The sequence below is a fragment of the Pongo abelii genome, chromosome 18, assembly GCF_028885655.2.
Source record: "Pongo abelii isolate AG06213 chromosome 18, NHGRI_mPonAbe1-v2.0_pri, whole genome shotgun sequence".
In the NCBI taxonomy this organism is placed as follows: Eukaryota; Metazoa; Chordata; class Mammalia; order Primates; family Hominidae; genus Pongo; species Pongo abelii.
This window is the reverse complement of record NC_072003.2, coordinates 71,723,716-71,739,559: the sequence shown is the minus strand read 5'-3', so window position 1 is coordinate 71,739,559 and position 15,844 is coordinate 71,723,716. Positions and strand designations below refer to the sequence as shown.

The 15,844-nt window shown below is 44.3% G+C and overlaps 1 protein-coding gene across 2 annotated transcripts; it reads left to right on the top strand.

Annotated features, from left to right (window-relative positions):
* The first annotated feature begins 494 nt into the window (after positions 1-494).
* On the top strand, positions 495-15,538 carry HPR (haptoglobin-related protein). Of its 2 annotated transcripts, NM_001204073.1 has the most exon segments (5): positions 495-508; positions 12,198-12,283; positions 12,591-12,692; positions 13,452-13,526; positions 14,603-15,538. In NM_001204073.1, coding segments are annotated over 5 exon segments (972 nt in total). In that variant the 5' UTR covers positions 495-503; the 3' UTR covers positions 15,307-15,538.
* The last annotated feature ends 306 nt before the right edge of the window (positions 15,539-15,844 follow it).

Below are 15,844 nucleotides of genomic sequence, written 5' to 3'. Positions count from 1 at the left end.
TCAACACTTTGGGAGGCTGAGGCGGGCGGATCACTTGAGGGTGGGAGTTTGAGACCAGCCAGAGCAACATGGAGAAACCTTGTCTCTACTAAAAATACAAAACATTAGCCAGGCATGGTGATATATGCCTGTAATCCCAGCTACTCGGGAGGCTGAGGCAGGAGAATTGCTTGAACCTCGGAGGTGGAAGTTGTGGTGAGCTGAGATCATGCCATTGTACTCCAGCCTGGGCAACAAGAGTGAAACTCTGTCTCAAAAAAAAAAAACAAAAAAAAAACAAAAGAGAACACCACGGGAAAATCAAGTGTGAATCAAGAGCTCAACTCTTAACAGGGGTAATGTTTGTAGTTTTGTTACTGGAAAAGATAGTGACCTTACCAGGGCCAAAGTTTGTAGACACAGGAATTACGAAATGGAGAAGAGGGAGAAGTGAGCTAGTGGCAGCATAAAAAGACCAGCAGGTGCCCCACAGCACTGCTCTTCCAGAGGCAAGACCAACCAAGATGAGGTGGGTCCACAGCTTTCCCTCCTGCCTTTCCTCTGGTTCTTTATTTCAGTCTTTTTTGTATACATCGGTAGAGATGCAGAAATAGAACAAAGAAACAGGGCAAATGGGCTAAATTATAGTGACCTAAAGGGCTTAGTGTGTTAAATCTTCTCCTTTTCTGCATCCATAGAAGACAGTGGTGCTGTCTTTCCCAGGAGATGAGATTTACTCTCAGGAGTGTCTTTTTCCTCGAGGTTACGTTTTTGTCTTTGCAGGGGATGTCATCAACTCCTGTGGTAGGCTTCCTGGCATCCTGAGAATATTTATTAGCAGATATTTTCCTCTTTAAAAATGTATAATAAGAAAGACTAACAGTAACACATTTGAATGACACAATTAATTGACTAGTACCTGGGATACACACTAGTACCTGGGATACATCTAATTAAGACACTTAGATCTTAAAAAATAAAAAGACTTTTTGAAATGTTGAAATAATAAGACTAGAAACTTTTTTTTTTTTTGAGACGGAGTCTCACTCTGTCACCAGGATGGAGTGCAGTGGCGCGATCTCAGCTCATTGTAACCTCCACCTCCCCGGTTCAAGCAATTCTCCTGCCTCAGCCTCCCGAGGACTACAGGCGTGTGCCACCATACCCAGCTAATTTTTGTATTTTTAGTAGAGACACGGTTTCACCATGTTGGCCAGGATGATCTCGGTCTCTTGACCTCGTGATCCGCCTGTCTCAGCCTCCCAAAGTGTTGGGATTACAGGCGTGAGCCACCGCGCCCTGCCTAGACACTATTTTAATAGAAGCAAATAGTGCCTGAATGGTCGGTGTCTGTTAGCGAGATGGTGAACTGGCAGATGGCGCCTGTGTGTCAATGCCCATGGCCACCGTCATGCTTTCAGACACCAGTTCTCTTCCAGGTAACCTTCTGGCATTTTGGGGTTTGAGATACCATTTCCTAAAGGTGAATTATCATAAAATACTAGAAATAACCACATAAGTGTTTAAAATTATTGTTAAATACAGTAAGAAATTTTTCTTCAAAAGTTTAGCCTGCATAAGTTTCCTTGTCCTTTGTTTCCTGCTTTCAAGGCCAGACTTCTTTACTCTCTGTGTTTCCCCTACCCTGGTAAACAACCTTCCTGCCAGTCCTTATCTATATAGCCCACATTCCACATCTGCTACCCACTCTGTGATTTACCCCTCCCATCGCAACAGCCTCTCCCACCAAAACTGATCTTCCTGCCTTCCCACCAGTGCAACCACATTCCTGCACTTTTCAAGTTAGCCAACCGGGTTCAGCTTAGATTGTGCAATCCAACTCCAGCCAATGGAGTCAGGACATAGTAGCAGGGACAAGCTGCGTTAGACATAAAAACCTCTGCTTTTCTTTGTTTGGGGTGCTCTCATGGCAACCAGACTTACCAGGAGCTCTCTTCTGCAAAAGTAAATTTGCCTTGCTGAGAGACCTTTTGTCTTTTGTCTCAGTGCTGGTTCTTCTTTGCAGCACCGAGCATTTGTTTCCAACAAATTTGGTGGCCCATACAGGGAAAACATTCTCCTCTGGGAAAGGGTCTTTGATCACCTCTTGTGAGGAGACGCGTCCCACTGCCTTGTTGCAGTGGCCTCACGAGTAAGGAATGGAGACCCACCTGGTGTGATGAATAACCCCAGACTCTCAACAACGTGGGGAGAAAAAGGCTTGCAACACTATGGTGACCAGGTAACTCTGTGCACAGACCAAGGTAAGAAATGTTGCAGGAGCGATAAAGTACATCCTTGGTGGTCAGTATATTCCGGTGGTTGAAAGTTCGTGAGTGGTAACAAGTGCTACTGCTATGTGGAGTGAATGAGTCCGATCTGTGGGTCTGTGGTACCTCATACGGCTTAGCCTTCTTTGAAGGATCCTGATGTTGGGGTTTATATAGTCCTGCCAATGCTAAGCGGGACTTAAAATATTCCTAGGAGGAAAGTGGCCAGAGTGGATGAAGTGAAGGGAGAAGAGTGTGAAGAACCTCCAGGAGGTGGGGCTAAAAGATAGGCAAGAAATCCCTAATATGAGGGATTGAGCCACAGAAAGCTCCAGATAGAAAAAAAAGAAATCCCTAATATGAGGAACTGAGCCACAGCAAGCCTCCAGTAGGCAACAGATCCCTAATATGAGGGATTGAGCCTAGCTAAGACCCAATATGGGAAATACCCCAAGAAAGAGAATAATAAGGATGAAAATAGTAACAAGGATATACCCCCTGATAGTCCCCTGGGTTTCATGTTAAAATACTGGAAAGATAATGAGAGGACTAAGCACAAGAAGAAGGAGCAAATGATAAAATATTGCTGTTTCATTTGGACCCAAGGTCCCATCCTCAAACCCTCAATCTTCTGGCCAAAGTATGGGTCGAATGAGGATGTAATGTGTCAACTCCTAATCCAATATGTTAACGATAAAAGTCTGGTTTCTCAAAAAGAACTAGACTATGCTCTTTGTTGGAGGCAGGGACCTGTCCTCCTCTTTCCCTTAAAGACAACTAGGGAAGAACCTGACCCAGCATCTCAAATTGAGAAGTCAGACAAGCCAACTCCCACACCTAAAGTCGGCACATGGGATCCCTTAGACTGTCTTCCTCTGCTTACTGCCCCTAATCCTAACCCCCCTACTCCTCAGGCAGCTGCCGCTGCCCCAGATCCCATCCCAGATTCTTCCCCAACTCATGATGTTCCTCCCGCTTACAACCCTGACTCTCAGGGGCAGTCGTCCCAAGAGCCTGTTCATTGCCAACCTAAATATCCTTCCTTAAAAGGGCTCCAACATGAAATAGAGCAGTGTAAAAAGGACATTTAGAACTCCCCTTTTCTTTCCACACCTAAGGAGTCAGCTGTAACTTTCTTCCCTTTAAAAGGGGTACCACAAGGAGGGGAAGTCATTGGTTTTGTGAATGCTCTCTTGACTAGTTCAGAAGTTTGAGGTCTGAAGAAAGAACTTAAGCCACTGCTAGATGACCCCTATGGAGTGGCAGATCAAGTTGATCAATTCTTAGGACCTCAGTTATACACTTGGGTCTAGCAAATGTCTATCGTAGGCATCTTCTTTTCAGGGGAGGAAAGAAGCATCATCCGTAGGCCTGCTATGGCAATTTGGGAACGTGAACACCCTCTTGGTCAAAACGTTCCTACTGTGGACCAAACATTTCCTGCCCAAGACTCCTGGTGGGACAATAACAATGCAGCCCACTGAGAAAACATGCAGGACCTAAGGGAAATAATAATAAAAGGAATCAGGGAATCCATACCCAGAACTCAAAGCTCTCTAAAGCATTTGATATACAACAGGAGAAAGATGAGGGACCTATAAGATTCCTAGACAGACTAAAGGAGCACATGAAGCAATATACAGGTCTGAATTTAGAAGATCCCCTTGGGCAAAGGATGTTAAAGATCCATTTTGTCACTAAAGGCTGGCCAGATGTTTCAAAAAAGTTACAAAAATTGGAGGACTGAGAAAACCGACCACTAAGAGAACTTCTCAGAGAAGGTCAAAAGGTGTATGTGAGAAGGGACAGGGAAAAACAAAAACAGAAGTCAAAACTGATGTTATGTATTTTCCAGCAGGTGGCTCCAAACCCACATGCTACTAATGAGGCTTCCACGGAGCCAGAAACTATAAAAGGTCCCAAGCCTCCCAAACCCAGTTTAGAGAATCCAAACCTTCAGCTAGAGGACCCAAGTCTACATTTCCCAGGCCCCCTAAAGAGCATAGAAAAGCAAGACCATTACACCATGGACTTCATGTCTAAAACACCAAAAGCAATGGCAACAAAAGCCAAAATTGACAAATGGGATCTAATTAAACTAAAGAGCTTCTGCACAGCAAAGGAAACTACCATCAGAGTGAACAGGCAACCTACAAAATGGGAGAAAATTTTCGCAACTGACTCATCTGACAAAGGGCTAATATCCAGAATCTACAATGAACTCCAACAAATTTACAAGAAAAAAACAAACAACCCCATCAAAAAGTGGGCGAAGGACATGAACAGACACTTCTCAAAAGAAGACATTTATGCAGCCAAAAACCACATGAAAAAATGCTCACCATCACTGGCCATCAGAGAAATGCAAATCAAAACCACAATGAGATACCATCTCACACCAGTTAGAATGGCCATCATTAAAAAGTCAGGAAACAACAGGTGCTGGAGAGGATGTGGAGAAATAGGAACACTTTTACACTGTTGGTGGGACTGTAAACTAGTTCAACCCTTGTGGAAGTCAATGTGGCGATTCCTCAGGGATCTAGAACTAGAAATTCCATTTGACCCAGCCATCCCATTACTGGGTATATACCCAAAGGACTATAAATCATGCTGCTATAAAGACATATGCACACGTATGTTTATTGCCGCATTATTCACAATAGCAAAGACTTGGAACCAACCCAAATGTCCAACAATGATAGACTGGATTAAGAAAATGTGGCACATATACACCATGGAATACTATGCAGCCATAAAAAATGATGAGTTCATGTCCTTTGTAGGGACATGGATGAAATTGGAAATCATCATTCTCAGTAAACTATCGCAAGAACAAAAAACCAAACACCGCATATTCTCACTCATAGGTGGGAATTGAACAATGAGAACACATGGACACAGGAAGGGGAACATCACACTTCGGGGACTGTTGTGGGGTGGGGGGAGGGGGGAGGGATAGCACTGGAAGATATACCTAATGCTAGATGACGAGTTGGTGGGTGCAGCACACCAGCATGGCACATGTATACATACGTAACTTACCTGCACGTTGCGCACATGTACCATAGAACCTAAAGTATAATAATAATAATAATAATAAAAGAAAAAAAAAAAAAAGAAAAGCAAGACCAAAAAATCCCAAAACTGAGAGGGGGAAGGACAAGATAAGTGTTACAAATGTGGAAGGACGGCCCCCTTCAAAAGAGAATGTCCCAAATTAGAAAAGGAGAGAGAAGCCCTTCCACTCATGACCTTTGAAGCGGAACAGGGAAGTCAGTGGCTCTGTCTATATTATCTTGAATCCCACCAGGAGCCCTTGATAAATTTGGAGGTGGGACCTACAATGAGCTTATCACATTTTTGGTTGATTCAGGAGCGGCCCATTCCTCTGTTTGTTTTCCCTCATTTAGTATCACCTGCTCTTCAGAAGAACTTATAGTCTCTGAGATAAAAGGGGAAGGATTTAAGGTGAGAATCTTAGAAAATACAGAAGTCAAGTACCAAGACTGAACAACCCATGTTCAATTTTTGTTAATCCCTGAAGCAGGAACTAGTTTGCTAGGAAGAGACTTAATGTTAAAATTAGGCATAGGCCTACAAGTTAGCCCAAAGGGATTCCTTACCTCATCAAACTTACTCACCACTGCGGATGATAAATACATTCATCCTGATGTCTGGTCAAGGGAAGAAAACTGAGGAAAGCTTCGAATTCTCCCAATCCACATCAAGCTAAACACCCCCGCACCAGGAAGTAGTGAGGAGGAAGCAATTCCCCATTCCCTTAGAGGGCATGCTAGGGCTAAAACCTATAATTGAAAGTCTCATTAATGATGGGCTTCTTGAACCCTGTATGTCTCCTTATAACATCCCAATACTGCCTGTCAAAAAATCAGATGGGTCATACCGGCTGGTGAAAGACCTCAGGGCCATTAACCAAACAGTCCAGACCACTCATCCTGTTGTCCCCAACCCTTACACCATTCTCAGCAAAATTCCATATAATCATCAATGGTTTACTGTAATAGATTTAAAGGATGCCTTTTGGGCATGTCCCTGGCTGAAGATAGCCGAGACATATTTGCCTTTGAGTGGGAAGATCCCCAGTCAGGGTGAAAACAATGGTATCAATGGACAGTCTTGCCTCAAGGGTTCATGGATTCACCCAACCTTTTTGGTCAAATTTTAGAACAAGTGCTAGACAAAGTTTCTGTTCCAAAACAATTATGCCTGCTTCAATATGTCAATGATATTCTCATATCTGGTGAGGGTATAGAGAAAGTAGCTGGCTTCTCTACACATATTTTTGACCATCTGCAGTTCGAGGGGTTACGGGTCTCAAAGGGAAAGCTTCAGTATATGGAGCCTAAATTTAAATATTTAGGCTGCTTAATAAGTGCAGGCAAGTGAAGGATAGGGCCTGAACGGGTTGAAGGAATCATGTCCTTACCCTTGCCTCAGACTAAACAGGAACTCAGGAAATTTTTAGGGTTAGTTGGATACTGCCGCTTATGGATTAACTCATATGCCCTAAACAGTAAACTTTTATACCAAAAACTTGCCCAGGGAAAACCTGACCATCTCCTGTGGACTTCTAAAGAGGTCGATCAGGTCAAAGAGCTAAAAGGAAGGCTTATAACTGCCCTTGCCCTAGCCTTACCTTCCCTAGAAAAACCATTTCACTTTTTTGTCAGCATGAATAATGGGGTGGCTTTAGGGGTGCTTATTCAACAGCACAGAGGCCGCTGGCAGCCCATGGCCTTCCTGTCAAAAATTTTGGACCTGGTCACCTGTGGATGGCCTCAGTGTATCCAATCCATTGCAGCTACAGCAGTATTAGTTGCAGAGAGTAGAAAATTAACCTTTGGGTGGAGATTAACAGTAAGCACACCCCACCAAGTTAGAGCTATTTTAAATAAAATAGCAGGAAGGTGACTAACTGACTCCAGAATCTTAAAATATGGGGCTATTCTACTAAAAAAAGATGAGAGAACACCTATGTCTACATTTAATTGACTACCAAACAAAAGTCAGGCCAGATCTAGGGAAGATCCCTTTCAAAACAGGACGGCACTTATTTATAGATGGTTCCTCCCAGCTGATTGAGGGAAAAAGACAATGGGTATCCAGTAATCGATGGAGAAACTCTCTTTGTATAAGAATAAAGTCAAGAAAATTGCCTAATAATTGGTCTGCCCAAACTTGTGAACTGTTTGCACTCAGCCAAGCCTTAAAGCACTTGCAAAACCAGGAAGGAACCATCTATACTGATTCTAAGTATGCCTTTGGAGTAGTTCATACATTTGGAAAAATTTGGACTGAATGTGGCCTCACTAATAGTAAAGGTCACGACCTTGTTCATAAGGCGTTAATCATCCAAGTACTGATAACCTTCAGTTGCCAGAAGAAATAGCTATTGTCCGTGTCCCCAGACACCAGAAAAGCCTTTCTTTTGAAAGTCGAGGAAATAACCTAACAGACCAGAGAGCCAAAGAAGCTGCTGTTTCCTCCGAAACACCTATCTTTCACTTAACTCCTTGTCTTCCTTCCCCTACTGCAATTTCCATTTTCTCTTCCATTGAAAAAGAAGAATAAAGATAGGAGCCAGAGAAGACCAGAAGGAAAATGGCTGTTACCAGACCAAAAAGAAATGTTATCCAAGCCCTTTATGTGGGAGATCTAGTCTCAACTATATCTGAGGACACACTGGGGACCCCAAGCCATGTGTGATGCAGTTCTCAGGGTCTATGGATGTATAAAAATTTACACCCTAGCCAAACAAGTTACAGATAGTTGCTTAATATGTAAAAAGACTAATAAGCAGATTCTAAGAAAACCACCCCTTGGAGAAAGAGATCCAGGGCTAAGAGCATTTCAAAGTGTTCAATTAATTATACTAAAATGCCCCCAATTGGTCATTTAAAATACTTATTAGTAATAATAGACCACTCTACCCACTGGGTAGAGACTATCCCACCCTCAAGTGCAACCACCAGTAATGTAGTTAAGGCATTAACTGAAAACATTGTACCCAGATTTGGACTAATAGAAAACACTGATTCAGACAATGGAACCCATTTCACTGCACATGTCATTAAAAAGTTAGCCCAGGTACTAGACATAAAATGGAAAAACCATATCCCTTGGCATCTCTCCTCCTCAAGAAGAGTAGAAAGAATGAATCAGACTCTAAAAAGCCACTTAACTAAATTAGTTCTAGAAACTTGATTGCCATGGACTAAATGTCTTCCTATTGCCTTGTTAAGAATCCGAACTGCTCCTCAGAGAGATATTGGCCTTTCCCCCTATGAGATGCTCTGTGGATTGCCCTATTTATACTCCACTGCTAACATTCCTATATTCAAAATAAAAGATCAGTTCCTCAAAAATTATATACTTTGTCCATACTCTACTTTCTCTTTCCTTAAGATTAAAGGTCTCCTAGCACAGGCGCCACCCCTGGAGTTTCCAGCACATCAGCATCAGCCTGGAGACCATGTCCTCATAAAAGGGTGGAAGGAAGGGAAACTCAAACCAGCTTGGGAAGGACCCTACCTGGTGCTCCTAAATACTAAGACTGCAGTCCGAACAGCAGAAAGAGGATGGACTCATCACACCCGAGTCAAAAAGTCGCTGCCACCTCCAGGATCATAAACCGTCACTCCAGGGTTCACCCCAACAAAATTAACTCTAAAAAGGGCTTAATAATTACTTGTTTATTTTCTCTTTTCTTTCCAACACAAGGTCATCTTGTCATCAATGTAACTTGGGCTAACCATCCTTTAACCCTTCAGTTTGACGCTTGTTCAGTCATCCCGTGTGGAGACAAGCAAGCTCAAAGGAAGCTGTCTCATGTAGATAAGTACCTATGTCCATACCGTAAAGAGTCAACCAAGTATAAGTATGGAGCCTTAAAAAGTCCCTGTGGTGACTGGACAGATGTTTTGTAAACCACTCGGTATGGAGGGTGGACAGCCAGGCCCCCTTTTTCAAATAAGTTATGGGGACTAAAACAGAAACTCCAACTAATTCATGGTCCCACCCCACCAAATTGTAAGCCACTGCAGTGTAACCTCTCATTGATAATTATAGCTAACCCCCAAACAATGGCCCAAGAACCCAGTATATCCAAACGGTATGGATTAGGAGCAAATGTTACAAACCAAAATCCCATAAAAATCTTCAACCACTGGTGAACAATGATAATTAAAAAAAAATCCATACCCAGAGTCTGGGAAACGAGTGGAACCCAACACTCTCCCCAAGTATAGCAAGCTCAGCATCCTCCTCCCATCTCCAAAACAACCCAACCAAAGTAATGGTTGTAAAGGTAAAAAATTTAAAGCAGACTATAGCCCTAGAGACAGGAGCAAATGCTTGGCTAAAATGGATTAAATATTCCATCTGCACTTTAAACAAATGTGAATGTTATGCTTGTGCTCACGGTAGACCAGAGGCCCAGATTGTCCCCTTTCCACTCAGATGGTCTTCTAACTGACCGGGCATAAGCTGTATGGTAGTTCTCTTGCAAGACCACACAGCCTGGGGTGACAAATCATGTCAAGCTCTTTCTCTGCTGTTCCCTGAAGCTCAACACCCTGAGGGTCAGCCCCCGAGGACCATCAGCTTCTGTTTCCCAATGCCAATTTTACTTTGCGTCAGGGAGAAAACTTGGTGTTCCTTGGAGCCTTAATGGGATGCAGTGAGCTTAAGTCCTTCCAAGAGCTTACCCATCAGTCTGCCCTTAGTCATCCTCGAGCGGATGTATGGTGGCATTGTGGTGGACCATTACCGGACACTGTGCCGAGTAACTGGAGCAGAACATGTGCTCTAATTCCATTGGCTATCCCTGTCACCCTGGCATTTCATCAACCAGAAAAGATAGAAAACAAACACTGTAAAACAAGAGAGGCCCCTCATGGGTCCATTGACTCCCATATTTATATAGATTCCATTGGAGTCCCACAAGGAGTGCCAGATGAATTTAAGGCCCCAAATCAGACAACTGCAGGATTTGAATCCACGTTCTTCTGGTGGTTAACTATAAATAAAAAATGTGAATTAGATAAACTACATTTATTACAACCAACGACGATTTTTTTTTTTTTTGACGGAGTTTTGCTCTTGTTGCCCAGGCTGGAATGCAATGGCGTGATCTTGGCTCACCACAACTTCTGCCTCCTGGGTCCAAGCAATTCTCCTGCCTCAGCCTCCCGAGTAGCTGGGATTATAAACATGTGCTACCACACCGGGCTAATTTTGTATTTTTAGTAGAGACGGGGTTTCTCCATGATGGTCAGGCTGGTCTCAAACTCCCGACCTCAGGTTATCTGCCCGCCTTGGCCTCCCAAAGTGCTGGGATTACAGGCGTGAGCCACTGTGCCCAGCCTACGATTTGTTAATTATATTAGAGATGCTCTTGAAGGGACAGCTGAACAATTAAGACCCACCAGTCAAATGGCCTGGGAAAATAAGGTAGCATTAGACATGATACTAGTGAAAGAGGGTGGAGTTTGTGTCATTATCGGAACCCAATGCTATACTTTTATCCCTAATAATACTGCTCCAGGTGGGACCACAACAAAAGCACTACAAGGTCTTATGGCCTTATCAAGTGAGCTAGCCAAAAATTCTGGACTAAATGACCCCTTCACAAATTTAATGGGAAATTGTTTGACAAATGGAAGGGACTTATGTCCTCAAACCTCATGTCTCTTGCCATCAGAATAGGATTGCTTATTCTTGTAGGATGCTGTGTCATACCCTGTGCCCGAGGATTAATACAAAAGCTCATTGAAACAGCTCTCCCCAAAACCTCCCTCAATCCTCCTCCTCCTTGTTCCAGTGAGCTTTTTCTTTTTGAAAACCATGTAGAATAACAGAGCCAAATTATGTTAAAAGGGTTTAAAGAAAAAATACTGTAAAATATTTAACAGGGGGATTGTTAAATACAGTAAGAAATTCTTCTTCAAAGGTTTAGCTTGTTTAAGTTTCCTTGTCCTTTGCTCCATGCTTTCAAGGCCAGATTTCCTTACTCTCTGTATTCCTCCTGCACTGGTAAACAACATTCCTGCCAGTCGTTATCTATAGAGCCCACATTCCACATCTGCTACCCACTCTGAATTACCCCTCCCATCACAACGGCTTCTCCCGGCAAAACTGATCTTCCCGTCTTCCCAGCAGTGTAATCACATTCCTGCACTTTTCAAGTTAGCCAACCAGGTTCAGCTTAGATTGTGCGGTCCAATTCTAGCCAATGGAGTCAGGACACAGTAGCGGGGACAAGCTGCATTAGACATAAAAACCTCTACTTTCCTTTGTTCGGGGTGCTCTCGTGGCGACCGAACCTATGAGGAGCAACCTTATGCAAAAGTAAATTTGCCTTGCAGAGAGATCCTTTGTCCTTTGTCTCAGTGCTAGTTCTTTACGGCACCAAGCATTTGTTTTCAACAATTATATATTTAAGGAACCTTTGATTATGGAAAATTTCAAGAAGTAGAGGGAATAGCATACTAAGCCCTCTGTTCCCATCTTTGAGTTATCTACATTTTATTAGAAGTATCTTTGGGGTGCCTGAGGGAGGTTTCTCTTTCCTGGAGGGCTTCTGAATTATTGCCAACACACTTTCCTGACTGCAGCCAGAAACTGAGGCCCCCATACCTACGTACCTTTCTATCCCTCTCTGAAGCTTCCGCAGAATTCCCGGCAGGACAGAGCTTGCTGGAAGCTTGGTATGCTCAGAAGCTGCTAAAGTGTGTATGTGGGGGGGTGGGGGCAACTTCTAGGTCCTAGCACTTCCATATATTGATTTTCTTTTCTGGCTGCTTAGTGGGAGGAGTGTGTGTGTATGCGTGTGTGTGTGTGTGTGTGTGTGTGTGTGTGTGTGTATGCATGCATGTGCTGTGAAGCAGGGAGACCAGCTTTCCACTCCTTGTTTTCTCTCTGCAGTGACCTGGGAGCTGTCATTTCCCTCCTGCTCTGGGGACGACAGCTTTTTGCACTGTACTCAGGCAATGATGTCACGGATATTTCAGGTTCAGTCTTTGAGTTGGGTAGGAGCATGCATCCCTGGCACTGCCACATCCCACTCTGACCATCTCGGGTCTGCATTCTTTCTTTGAGAACACACAGTTCCCCATTCTTATCCTGACCTCTGGGCTTTCAGGACTGCCAAGAACATTGGGGATCCTGCCAGAAATGAGGGGAGCTTGAGCTTTCGTTGGCTTCTATTTGGGGTGGAAGGAGATTGATGTGCAGAGCAGCTTCCACTCATCTGACTTTTCATGGGTCTCCGGGAACAATTTCCAAATAGTAAACTCTCTGGCTTCTCTCTCTTTGCAGATGACCGCTTCCCGAAGCCCCCTGAGATTGCGAATGGCTATGTGGAGCACTTGTTTCACTACCAGTGTAAGAACTACTACAGACTGCGCACAGAAGGAGATGGTAAGACCTCGACAACTATCTCTGTGCCCTACATACAAACCCCACTCTGACATTTCCATGATGGGCGGTGCTGAGGTGATTTGCTAGAAAGTTCTTTGCTCTCCTTGGAGCCAGGAGATTTAGATTCTAATAAGCGTTTTGTCACCAGTAGCCATGGCCCTTTGGGCAGACTAACTTTTGTCAGCCTCAAGTTTTCTGTTTTGTTAAGGGGAGGCGATGCCATGCAGCCTACCTCATGTAAATCTCAGAGTCGGATTTACATCTCCAGCAGGAGATGTGGGAAAAGAAAGAATGCTGATGATGATGTCACCCTCACCTAGCGAGTCTTGCTGTCCTGGCACTGCTCTAAGGGCTTTATATTTATTTGCTCACTTAGTCCTCACAGTGTCCCTCTGAATAGAGTTTATTGTTTTCACTTTGGTGATAAGGAAACAGAGGCACAGACACGTTGAGTATCTTGCCCAAATTCAGGCAGCCTGTAAAAGGCAGAGTCAGGATTTGAACCCTGAGCCCTCCCTGTACTGCCTGGCTGTGACCGCCATGACCACAGTGTGTTCTGCTGGGCTTAACTGGCGTCCAGGCACTTGGCTTCTAGCACAGCACTCTTTCCCTTCCCCCTTCTTGTATTCTCTCTCCTTTCTCCCTTCCTATCTGCCCCCTTTCTTCTTCTTTTTAATTCTTCTCCTTAAATGCCTTCTCACTCTGCTCTGGGTGCAGACTTGACTTTTCCTTTGGCTCATTTCTTGCTTTTTGTTTCAGGAGTGTACACCTTAAACGATAAGAAGCAGTGGATAAATAAGGCTGTTGGAGATAAACTTCCTGAATGTGAAGCAGGTGGGTGCTGAGCACTTATGAGTGCAGGCAGGCTTCCGGGTGGGAATGTCCTAGAGGCACAGCCTTCCAGTGTGGCTTCCTCTGAGCACACAAGAGCCAGGAGGAGGGATGTGGGAGAACCGCAGCTGGCCAGGGAGAGACTTAAGCAGTTAGGTGATGACTCCCTAAGGGTCACCAAGGGTCTTGTTCATTGGGGCCTGAAGGGCACTGGCTGAATCCACTGTCTACACTGCCCACAGATCAGGAGAGCCTGTGCATACAGACAGCCTGCTAGACAGCCCTGGGTCTAAAGAGAAGCAAGCTCCAGGGAGAACAAGTCAAGGGATAACATAAAATCTTAATCCATGGAAGCCTAGCAGGAGGCTGGACATGGGCTGGGACTCCTGCTTCTCATTATTAGTAAGAGTTGTTGCTCTCTTCTTTCCGTCTCAGAACCAGAGGCAAAGGCCCAGCCTCTTCTGCTGTGAGTGGTGTGGAACTGCCAACCTGCCTCGTATTAACTGCAACATCTACAAAATACGAACTCCAGCCAATGCTGCTCTAGATTCCTCTTTCTTCAGAGATAATGAATTATTGTAGCTCCTAGCACTTTCTTTTTTCTTTCTTTCTTTTTTTTTTTTTTTTGAGACAGAGTTGCTCTCATCACCTAGGCTGGAGTACAGTGGTGCTGATTCCTGACCTCAGGTGATCCAACTGCCTCAGCCTCCCATAAGTGCTGGGATTACAGGCGTGAGTCACCGCATCTGGCCCCTAGCCCTTTCAGTGAATTTCAGGGAATTGTGAAAATTCCTTTGTTGAGATAATTGTTTAAATATAATATAGTTCACGAGCCAGGGCTCAAAAAACTCAGTATTTCTCATTTCCTTATTTAGAAATAGAGCTTTTTGTAATGTAAACAATTAAAAAAATATTTTAAAACTGCAACTATTGGAAATGAGATGAGCAGGTGGTAAGGGCAAAGCATTTAAATCTTTCTAGTTTATGCAGCAGTGACAGCCGCCCATGCTTTCATCCCTTTCTCAGATGGAAAGGCTCTTGCACATTTCCACTCATGAGTGTCTTGCTCTCCTTGACAGTATGTGGAAAGCCCAAGAATCCGGCGCAGCGGATACTGGGTGGACATCTGGATGCCAATGGCAGCTTTCCCTGGCAGGCTAAGATGGTTTCCCACCATAATCTCACCACAGGGGCCACGCTGATCAATGAACAATGGCTGCTGACCACGGCTAAAAATCTCTTCCCGAACCATTCAGAAAATGCAACAGCAAAAGACATTGCCCCTACTTTAACACTCTATGTGGGGGAAAAGCAGCTTGTAGAGATTGAGAAGGTGGTTCTACACTCTAACTACCACCAGGTAGATATTGGGCTCATCAAACTCAAACAGAAGGTGCCTGTTAATGAGAGAGTGATGCCCATCTGCCTACCTTCAAAGGATTATGCAGAAGTAGGGCGTGTGGGTTATGTGTCTGGCTGGGGACAAAGTGACAACTCTAAATTTACTGAGCATCTGAAGTATGTCATGCTGCCTGTGGCTGACCAATACGATTGCATAAAGCACTATGAAGGCAGCACATGCCCCAAATGGAAGGCACCAAAGAGCCCTGTAGGGGTGCAGCCCATACTGAATGAACACACCTTCTGTGCCGGCATGTCTAAGTACCAGGAAGACACCTGCTATGGTGATGCGGGCAGTGCCTTTGCCGTTCACGACCTGGAGGAAGACACCTGGTACGCGGCTGGGATCCTAAGGTTTGATAAGAGCTGTGCTGTGGCTTAGTATAGTGTGTATGTGAAGGTGACTTCCATCCAGGACTGGGTTCAGAAGACCATAGCCGAGAAGTAATGCAAGCCTGGCTGGAAGCCTTGCCTGAAAGCAAGATTTTAGCCTGGAAGAGGGCAAAGTGGACGGGAGTGGACAGGAGTGGATGGGATAAGATGTGGTTTGAAGCTGATGGGTGCCAGCCCTGCATTGCTGAGTCAATCAATAAAGAGCTTTCTTTTGACTCATTTCTGTGTTGTGTTCGGTCTTGAGTCTTTTTTATTTGCTCCTTTATGGTCCAGGGTAGTCAGAAGGTATAGAGTCTACTGGGAGTATGGCAGAAAACACCCCAAACCCACTGGAAATCCCGAAGGTGATACAAACTCTTCCACCTTAGGGAATCATGCTCACTGATTGAGTGCCTATTGAATGCTAGGTCCCAGAAAGGTAACTGTTGTCCTTGTTTTACAGACAAGGAAACAGACTCAGAGATGGTAAGTGAGTTGCTTAAGTTTACATAGCTATGAAACAGTGAAGCTGAACTTTGAACCAGGTC

What these genes read in the sequence shown, in the direction of transcription:
- HPR (XM_024233117.2), top strand. Translation starts at nt 12,097, where the DNA reads ATGCGTGTGTGTGTGTGTGTGTGTGTGTGTGTGTGTGTGTATGCATGC. An exon ending in ACTGCGCACAGAAGGAGATG is followed by an intron (nt 12,693 to 13,451) that starts GTAAGACCTCGA and finishes TTTTTGTTTCAG; the next exon opens with GAGTGTACACCTTAAACGAT. An exon ending in ACTTCCTGAATGTGAAGCAG is followed by an intron (nt 13,527 to 14,602) that starts GTGGGTGCTGAG and finishes TCTCCTTGACAG; the next exon opens with TATGTGGAAAGCCCAAGAAT.